This window comes from Empidonax traillii, unplaced genomic scaffold, assembly GCF_003031625.1.
Source record: "Empidonax traillii isolate 1590-97213 ecotype Southwest subspecies unplaced genomic scaffold, ASM303162v1 scaffold386:size1297806, whole genome shotgun sequence".
Classification (NCBI taxonomy): domain Eukaryota; kingdom Metazoa; phylum Chordata; class Aves; order Passeriformes; family Tyrannidae; genus Empidonax; species Empidonax traillii.
The window spans coordinates 73,716-82,809 of record NW_020955579.1 but is presented as its reverse complement, the minus strand read 5'-3'; the positions used below and the strand labels follow the sequence as shown (position 1 = coordinate 82,809).

At 38.8% G+C, this 9,094-nt stretch overlaps 1 protein-coding gene across 4 annotated transcripts in view; it reads right to left on the bottom strand.

Annotated features, from left to right (window-relative positions):
- Nucleotides 1-1,175: 1,175 nt before the first annotated feature.
- Nucleotides 1,176-9,094, bottom strand: part of YTHDC1 (YTH domain containing 1) — a 21,870-nt gene continuing 13,951 nt past the window's right edge. For 2 of the 4 annotated variants that reach the window (XM_027893311.1, XM_027893314.1), the window contains 8 exons: nucleotides 8,790-8,956; nucleotides 6,233-6,315; nucleotides 4,793-4,829; nucleotides 4,661-4,700; nucleotides 4,495-4,557; nucleotides 2,813-2,947; nucleotides 1,979-2,186; nucleotides 1,176-1,581 (listed from right to left, as the gene is read on the bottom strand). In XM_027893311.1, the coding sequence (XP_027749112.1) occupies nucleotides 1,532-1,581; nucleotides 1,979-2,186; nucleotides 2,813-2,947; nucleotides 4,495-4,557; nucleotides 4,661-4,700; nucleotides 4,793-4,829; nucleotides 6,233-6,315; nucleotides 8,790-8,956 (783 nt within the window). In that variant the 3' untranslated portion in view covers nucleotides 1,176-1,531. Of the gene's footprint in view, nucleotides 2,187-2,812; nucleotides 2,948-4,494; nucleotides 4,558-4,660; nucleotides 4,701-4,792; nucleotides 4,830-6,232; nucleotides 6,316-8,789; nucleotides 8,957-9,094 lie in introns of all 4 variants that reach the window. The other 2 variants (XM_027893313.1, XM_027893315.1) reach the window with 1 other exon arrangement.

Below are 9,094 nucleotides of genomic sequence, written 5' to 3'. Positions count from 1 at the left end.
AGTCAGACAGAGAAAGTGCTCCATAGTCACTGCAAGGAGGGGTGCTTCTTTTCTGTAACCTACTCAGAAAAATTCAGATTATCTAGTATTGAATCTAAAAGGTAAAAAATCCAAACCAACCAACCAAAAAATTCAAACGAAAAACCAACACCCCCTCCTCATTTGTTCATTTTAAAATCTACATATAAAGCAGAGAAAGACATCAAAGCAGGAAGGTGGTCTATGCTGCATTTCTCCAATTAGACACAGTATGTATATTAAATTTGGCACACTGATCTGACCCTACAGCTAGTGTGCACACCTCTCTGTGAACAATAAACTGTTTTGAAGAAACCAAACATATGTTCAGCTTGTTGTGCTGCTTAAAAGAATCCACACATATTGCACTTTGGAGGCCTAACTTTTTGCTTAACACATCTAGATTTTTACTGGAATTGTAGACTAAAATAAACAAGAGCCCAAATTATTGCCAGATCTGAAAAACAAACTCTTCCACAACTGCCACACTGTGGTCAATCCTGTACTGCCAGTTATAAAAAAAGACATCTGCAGCAGCCAGCACGGTGGAGCTTAGTTCTTTATAACACATGCTACAGTCTGGCTTTGTTATATGATCAGATGCTGAAGAAAGTTTATCGAGTCCACCAAAGCAGCGCTACTCTTAAAAGTCTTGAAAAATTGGAAATTGCTAAAGAAACTGAAGAACTTTCACTACAAGTTTTACTTTCCTACATTCCCCCCACCCCTGCCCCAAGTTTTACTGTTGGCATTTAGGTTAAAGTATTTCCTATCTAAGAGAAATAAAAAGTGATGCAGTTTTTACTACAAAGAACACACGAGGATCATCTGGATCTTGCAGAATTAACACACTTCTGAGAGACAGATATGATTGCGGCCAAGGAGAGCCTCTCAGCAGCTCAAAGATCATATGATTAAGATGAATATGTAGGGCCTTACTGACTCTGATGAGCTGCAGGAATTGTAAGCTGACTACATCACTGTGAAAACAGAAAAGCAATCACCTTTTATTTCAGCAGTCCTTTCCCTAAATTCAGGCTTCAAATCAACTTCACCTACCACAAGAACATTTTAACTATTTTTTGAACACAAATGTTTTCCTAGAACCGCCAGAATCTATCAAATCTAGCAAGTTCAGAAAATAAAGAAACCTGATGTGACGTTTTAAACATTTCAATAGTTACCAATTTATTTTTATAAAAAAAATGGTAGCAATGTAGAATACAGCAATATTTTCTGGTTCCACGCACGCAGGTTGTGAACATTCCAAGCAATGTGTACATTTTGGAAGGAGACTAGACAAGAGAATTGACCAAAATGTTACTGAACATGGGAAGATTTTTAAAAAAGGTTAAAAATTAGGTATCAATAGTGTCTTCTTAATATTGCTTTCATTACTGAAGACTGAAAAAAACACTTGACTTTACAGATGGGGTTAAAAAATGGGATGGGGGAAAGAAAAAAAAAGGCTGCTACAACACTGCCATACAGTCAAAAAAAAAAATTTCAAACTTCAATATTTGCATACTTGATAGCAGCATTCTCCCATCGAACCATATGAAACTACAGGAAGAAAACATCAAAGCAAAAAAAAAAAAAAATAAAGGCAGTTATCCATCAGTATTCAAAAACCTAGAATGAAGTCACTAAGTAGATGAACACTTATTGAGAATGAATTAATCAGTATCTACATTCTTAGCTGTTTCCAACTCTGTTCCAACAGAAACGTGAAGTTGAGTGTCAGCTTTGCGTATTTTATATTTGGCCTATTTGAGTTTTTTTCCAGTTCATAATTCACTGCATGCTTGGAATAGAGAGGGTCATTATAAATCCTTCTACACAACGAACTTTAGGTAGACAGCTGAAAATAAAATGTACTACTTGTAAACACACAAAAAAATACAAGCTTTTTTTGTTTCAAGTGAGCACTGGTTCCAGATAGATTATCTTCGGTATCTACCTCTTTCACCTCTGTCTCTGTCCCGGTCACAAATCCTCTCTCTCTCCCTTTCCCGATCACGGCCTCTGTCGCGTTCTCTGTCTCTTCTATTGTCTCTAGGGCGGTCCCGTTCCCGCTCCCGGTCCCTCTCCCGAGGCCTGCTTCTCCGACCGCTGACAACTGCTTGTGTGCGGCGAAGAAAGTCGTCTACTCTCATGTCATAGTCGTGCTGTGACGAAAGGACAGTTCTGTTTATCTCCTTTCCCATATTAAAATTCCCTCCCTTATTCATAGGGCTGGCTGTACCTCTTCAGAAAGCCCAGTATTTTAAAAAAAACACAACCAAATCCCAAAGGTCCAGCATCCATGTGCAGAAGCTGGGGTTCAAATGCCAGATACTAGTGAGAGACCTGAAAGCTGAGCAGCCTTCTAAGCCAGTTGACAGAAATTTAACCATCTGCCCTGTTTTCTGATATGCCCGTAAAAAAATAGTAGAACACAGACTTCTGCTGATAAAGTAATTTGTTGTGCATGACCACAGGCAATGTGACAAGCGTGTCCTTATTCAAACTGGGCTTCAGCATGAAAACATTCAGAGCTGTACAGCTGGAAGCCAACTTAAAAAACACCCCTCAGTTTAGGAGTCTAAAAATTTTGTGCTCCTACCTCATCTGGGAGAGAAAGGGTTTTCAAATTTGCTGGAAATGTCAATCTAACAATCTTTCTAAGGAACTCTAGTACAGGTCATAAAAATGTAGTTTATCACGGTCAACAAAGCTTAGGTCAGGCTATACCTGGACCCCCGACTCCTACTGTGGCAGACTTGCGTCCCCCTCTGTCTCTGTGGACACTCACCACTCGTTTGTCTCTGTATCTCGCTTCATGTGGTACAGGATGATGTCCTGAGTACGGAGGGTGAGCTTGAGGTGGAGGTGCGTGGTGCTGATAGTAAGGGTGGTGTGGTGGTTGCTCCATACCTGGATATGGCGGCTACAAGAAAGTTACAGGAAGTTTGTTGAGTGTTTCAAAGCTAAGGAATGCACACAAGGCTGAGCACTGGCAATGAAGAACACAGGTTGCTTTCATTACAATGGAAAACACAGCAACTAAATATACCCAACCACAGCCTCTTAACTGAATGGCAGACTACTTTCCATTGAGTTGGCATGCTTTACTACCTCTCTACCACTGCTTTTGGAAGTTTGGTCAACACACTCCCCAAAACCAAACACATGCCTTCCCTCCATATCTGCCTCAACGTGACACTACATAAAACTTCTGCTACTTAAATGTGGTGGGCTTGGTTTTTTTAAACTATGCATATGGAATATGAATTCTGTGCAAACCAGTCAGCTCTTACAGAATGAGTCTTTTCAGTGTCACTCCTTATGAGTATGTTTCTATTTTAACTGAAAAAACCCTTACTTTGCAAGACAAATTATTTGACAAATGGTTAAATTTTTTTTTTTTTTTTAACAAGACGTATTTTGGCTGATTGCTTCCATTTTTGCAGTCAGCAAGGCCTTCCTTTCCCATATTACAAAACCACCATTGCTAACATTTTTGTTACAAAGAAAGGAAGTGCTGGATTTTAGGATGACTACTTGGACAGCATGCAAAATAGGGAAGAGGGGAGGGGAAAAAAAAAAGGTTCTGGAGGTTTAGCTGTGTTTGAAAAATCATTTTTCTCCCATATGACAACCTCATCCACTTCCTTCAGTTAAAACAAACCATAGCTGTGTTTCAGCCGAGAAAAACTGGAGGCTATAGAAGCATCTCTGCATCTGGCTCCGCTTTTTGCTCATTGCCAGTGTATACAAGAGCCAAAAGACTCATTACAGTTATACAAAATCAGGCCAGACTTACCAGACTAGATGTAACCAAAATAACTCTCTATAGTGACTACTCCTCCTGACACACTATCAGTTAATTTCTATTTGCAGAGATGTAGATATGTGCACTCAGGTATCTGCTCATCTGACTGGGAGAAGATTACATTTCAGTGGAGGTTGGAATATGGGAAGACTTATTTTAATTATGCTGTGCAGTCCACTTTGCTACATTTCTGCATGCTTCACTGCCACAGTCTAAAGCAAGCCACTGCACAGCGCTAGAGCACACCAGCCCACTCCGACAGTCTCTTCAATAATCCAGCTGTTTGATGCATTTGCTGCTTGAGAGAAAGCCAATTACTATGAACATTTGGCAGAATACAAGATGTCGTTACACCCTCTTGTGTAGGCTAAAGGAGGGTTCTACTATTTCCTCAGAGCTTTCAGTTTCTTGTAGATTCAAACCAAGGCAGAGTTCAGCTACCTTGCTGTTTACTGGACTGCCACACTACTGCTGAGAGCTAAGTGAATTTCAAAATACTTGATGTTAATATTTTTCCCCTAAAATGTTTACATAGTTACAGCAAAGATACATTTTAGGAAAAGGGGAGAGTTGAATGCACACTGAATATGCCAGGCTCCTCTAGAGGGAAACATGAAAAGCCATATTCTACAGAGAAAAATCAAATTCAACAAGACACAAACCATTCCTTGCCACGGTGGTGGTGGTCCCATGTTGTGGAATTCCCTCACGTAATCATTGTAGGACTAAAATGAAAGACAGTAACATTAAAATTTGTGATGAGTGTTCTTTGGAAGTGCAGAAAGCTGAATGTAAAAGTTCCCCAAAAATCTGCATGCACCAACTTACCCCATTTAAAAACACATCTCGTCGAACTCCTGAAAATCGTCTGTTGGGAATAAAAATTTATAGAACTAAATCCAATTTATCCATACAGACAAGTTACCAGGGCATAAAATGAGTAACATGAACACACCTTACCTGTCTACTTCGGGATATCTGGGGTCCTTTATATACCCTGTTCGAACATCAAGCAGTATTAATTCAATTTACCATCTCAAGTTTACACTCTTAAAAACATACTCAATAGAAACTGTCCTATTATTTTATGCCAGCTATGAAATTCTGTATACCTGCTATTATCCTCACATTTACACTAACTCTCAAAAACTTTGAACTTCTTAGAGACAGTGCAGACAAATAGTATAATGTAAAACAAAAAAAGGGGCACAGACAAACCCACAGGAATTTGCACTTAGTACAAACAAATATGCAAGGGGGTAACTGTGCAAATAAAGAAATTTAGTCAAATGAATTGGGAATGCCCGTGAATTTGAAGAGTACTGCCTCTTGGCAGTTAGTACGTAGCTGCTACTAACTGTGTATTCAGTAGAATGTGTTCCTGTGGACAACCCTTAAAGCTGATCTCTTAATAAGTTTTGGGTACAACGCTACACAGAAAATTAAAAACAACCTAAGAAGCATCTGGAAAAGCCCCACAGGGAGAAGAATTCCGACAGCTTCAGTTAATCCCAGGAAGTAAGCCTTAAAGAGCTCAGTAAAATGGTGCAAAACACCAGGCATGCTTGTGCTAATAAAATAATGCTTCTGAGCTTCATTATTTTTATTTATTTCTTTTTCTTTAAACGATGGCCTTAGAAAGAGCAGTAAGAACACTCTTTCTGGCATCAAAGAACACAGGCTTTGCAGACAGGCTTGACAGATAAAGGCAGGTTCTTATGAGATTTAGAAATCTACCACTGAAATAGTGGAATACACTTTTCTAACAGCCGTGAGGCATGATTTGGTAGACTAAAAGTAACAATTTTTTTAACAGCTGCTTTATGAAGAGAAAAAAAAAACCTGCCCTATGACCAGTGCTGTTGCTGCACTGCCATTGCAAACATTTCTCTTTGGACAATGACACAATTCCTTTCTCAAACTCATTAGATTCTCTTGTAAAATGCGGGAAAATTTCCCCGTCACCTCCTCACGTCAAGCTTGTAAAAACACTCTCTCTGAAAACAGAACTGAACATCTACAGTCATCTCTAAACAGCTGACTTTCCCAGCTGGAAGTTTCTGATAAACATTTTCATTTGATGATTAGCACCTTGACAATCACACCAATTCTTGCACCCACATTAACAAAGCATTTAAGAGGATCATTCACAACAGTGTACACATTTCTGAGGCTCTTACAAAGGGCTTAGCATGGGTTAACTCAGCTCTCTCTCAAACCAGTGAAACAGTGTCACTGACTTTTGTGAGAGGTGGGTTAAATCTGCAGGAAGCACTTGGGACAAGTGGCATTTTTATATCCCAGTCATATCAATAGTTTAGTTTCGAATTAATGAGGACATGCTAAAAAAGAAAACATTTGTGAACTGGTGCACACAAATCTTCAGAGTAAGATATTAACCTGGTCTTTGGTGAAACTCAGGGGGATAGTCAATCCTTGGTTTCTTTCTGCTGTTATGAATATCATAATCTTCTGGTCGACGCCTACACAAATTAGATATCAAAGATTAAACAAGGTTGCTTGAAGCATTCGTCACAGCATAGTTTGAGCTACCAAGGATCTCAGTTTAATAATCCTGAATTCCATTTGCTTCAAAATATTCTACAGCTTTAAATCTGAACTGATATAATCAGGAACAGCTCAATTACATACCCTCTACTGTTACTTTCTGTCTACAGGAATTTTGGTAGTTAAGGAAGGAACTCTACCCAATTGTATCTTCATATCAAACAAAAGGTAACAATTTTGTCTAAACCAAACTCAAACTAAGGCATTAATATTACACTTTTCACATTACATTTTGAAACAACCTACTGGATAACAAAAAAGTTCACAGAACAGGGCATGGAGACTGCTGCATTTGATAGCTATGGGGTAAAGAATTCTATAAAAGGTCTATTTCCATAACATTTATAAACAAAACTCTGCATGCTGTGTAAAATTGCTTCTTTCACTGTAACTTTCCTAACTGGGTAGGCCAGTTAAATTTTTTCTAATAATTTCTGTTCTAAGCAATTTACCAGGAATGCATTGGTGCTTTTTACAGAGTTTACGACTGTTTAAACTTCCTAATAATTAAAATAATTAGGGCTCCTTTCTTACAAAAGCTCTTTGACAGAAGAGGTGTTAAGAACTTTGCTCTTCCTTATAAACTTATATTTCAGTTGCTGTCATGTTTAATAAGGAACTGAAACCAGGCTGCTAATTCTGCTCCATCGAGGTACATAAACATTAATGGGAGACTCCAATTCTAACATAAATGTTTCTAAACACAAAGCAGCTACAAATCCGTTCCTTTCCCCACCCCACCCCAGCAATATAACTTATGACAAGACATTACCACTTTCTTAAATCACTTAATTACTGTGCAACTTGCTGGCTGAGCAACAAGCTCATACAGCTTTTAGTTATAAATAGAGTAATTTCTTTCCACCACCCCCCCACCCCCCCGCTTCCCAACTTCAGTCTTTAAAACCCACCATACCCAGTTACTAAGCTTTTTAAAATGGAAACAGATTCTTTACTATAAGCAATAAGCCCAAAAACCAAAGCAGTTGCATCTATAGCAAATTCAGATCAAAGAAAATAAAAGCTGGTGTAAAGAATAAACATACCGCTTTCTTGTAGTTTTGAGAGTGCATTTACGACCGGTATAAAATATGATAGAAACAGTTCATATAGTAGTCCAACTACTGACTTTAAGCTGTAAGCCACACACATAAATGGAGGCCCTGGCAGGCTTGAGAAGGTGTGGTGGTGTTATATGTATAGTTTGCAGTCCATTGCAAAACCTTCACTTGTATATACTTTATTGCACTGGAAACCTCTTAGCTTAACTCCAAAAGCCATCTCGGTGTTCAGTCCTTTAAAGCCAAAAATAGGGGGGTGCTGCCAGGTTTCCTCCTACCTACTCGTTACAGTGTCCTTTTTTTTTTTTTTAAAGCTCAAGGAAATGGGGACTCTTGTTGGGGCTCTGTACCTACCACAGGACGTTTCCACAGAAAGGAAACTTAACCAAAGGTTTCAGCCCAAACCATACATCAGTCTGTATGCAAAGTGGCTACCACGGGGAAAAGGTGTTTGGCAGAAGGGCTAATATCAGTTCTTTGCCAAGACTTCTCCAATTCTGTAACAAGTTATACCCCCTTTTTTCTGGAAAGTGATGTTAAGTTCATATAGCAGTGATCAATAACCATGTCGATCCTCTAAAAATATTTAAAGTCCACAGGTACTGCCAGCATCTGGAAAGGTTGTATATACAGACACAGCAACAGCCATTCTTTTTGGTTTGTTGCCGGGTCTCCAAGGGCCACTTGATCCCTTTTGGGAAGAACCTACTGTTTTCAGAAGCTCAGCAAGATGTGTGAATTCAGTGGTTACATGTTAGAGAATATTTGGCAATGGGGTTAACACATCACGGTGACACAATTTGAAACAGTCCCAATAATGCTCCTCTTGAATATCAAAATAACTTAAATATTTTATCCTCAAAATGAGGCGGCATCTTCTGCAAAATTCTAAGTGATCCTTATAAAAGTCCCATATTTGATAAGGCTTATCCAGAGACACACCTGAAAGAAAAGGCTTTTACAAGATATTAACACATTTTTGGCATATAAATATTTCCTCCTCTCCATCTAGCCTGCTCATAATCAAGCCAAGCTTACCTACAGCTAGCATTACATGTTGCATTAGCTCAACAAATGATCTAGTCTAAACTAGAGACAGCACTTTAAGAGCTTTTTTTCTGCAAAAGCAAAGATCCCCATTTTCCTCTTGAAAAATGACAGACCGGGGAACCATGTGAAATCCTCAATGAAGCCACAAACTTGTCCATGCAGCTTGATTTGAGGATTTTCTCTCTTCTTTATCGCAGGGAAAGCTTTGACGAATCACATTCCTCCATCACGTTATTCTGATACATGTGCCTATTATCAGTCCAAAGAACGTTTCTAACCTTCCCACGTCCCGAACGGGGTCTCGACGGGATGGGCGTCCTCTTGATCGGGGTTGTGAGTGCATTCTTCTCTTGTGCCTCATTTTATGAATGACTTGATACAAGTCAATACTTTCATCGGGAGGGAAGAGAAGACAAAGTTGGGTTCCACATTCCGGCTCAATTTCCTAGAATTAGTTAGAAGTTCAGTAGGGGTTTATAAACCGAAGAAATGAAACTCTTCCCCAAATACACTGACAACACACACTTCTTTTTAAGAAAAAAAAAAAAAAAAAAAAAAAAAAAAAAAAAAAAAAAAAAAAAAA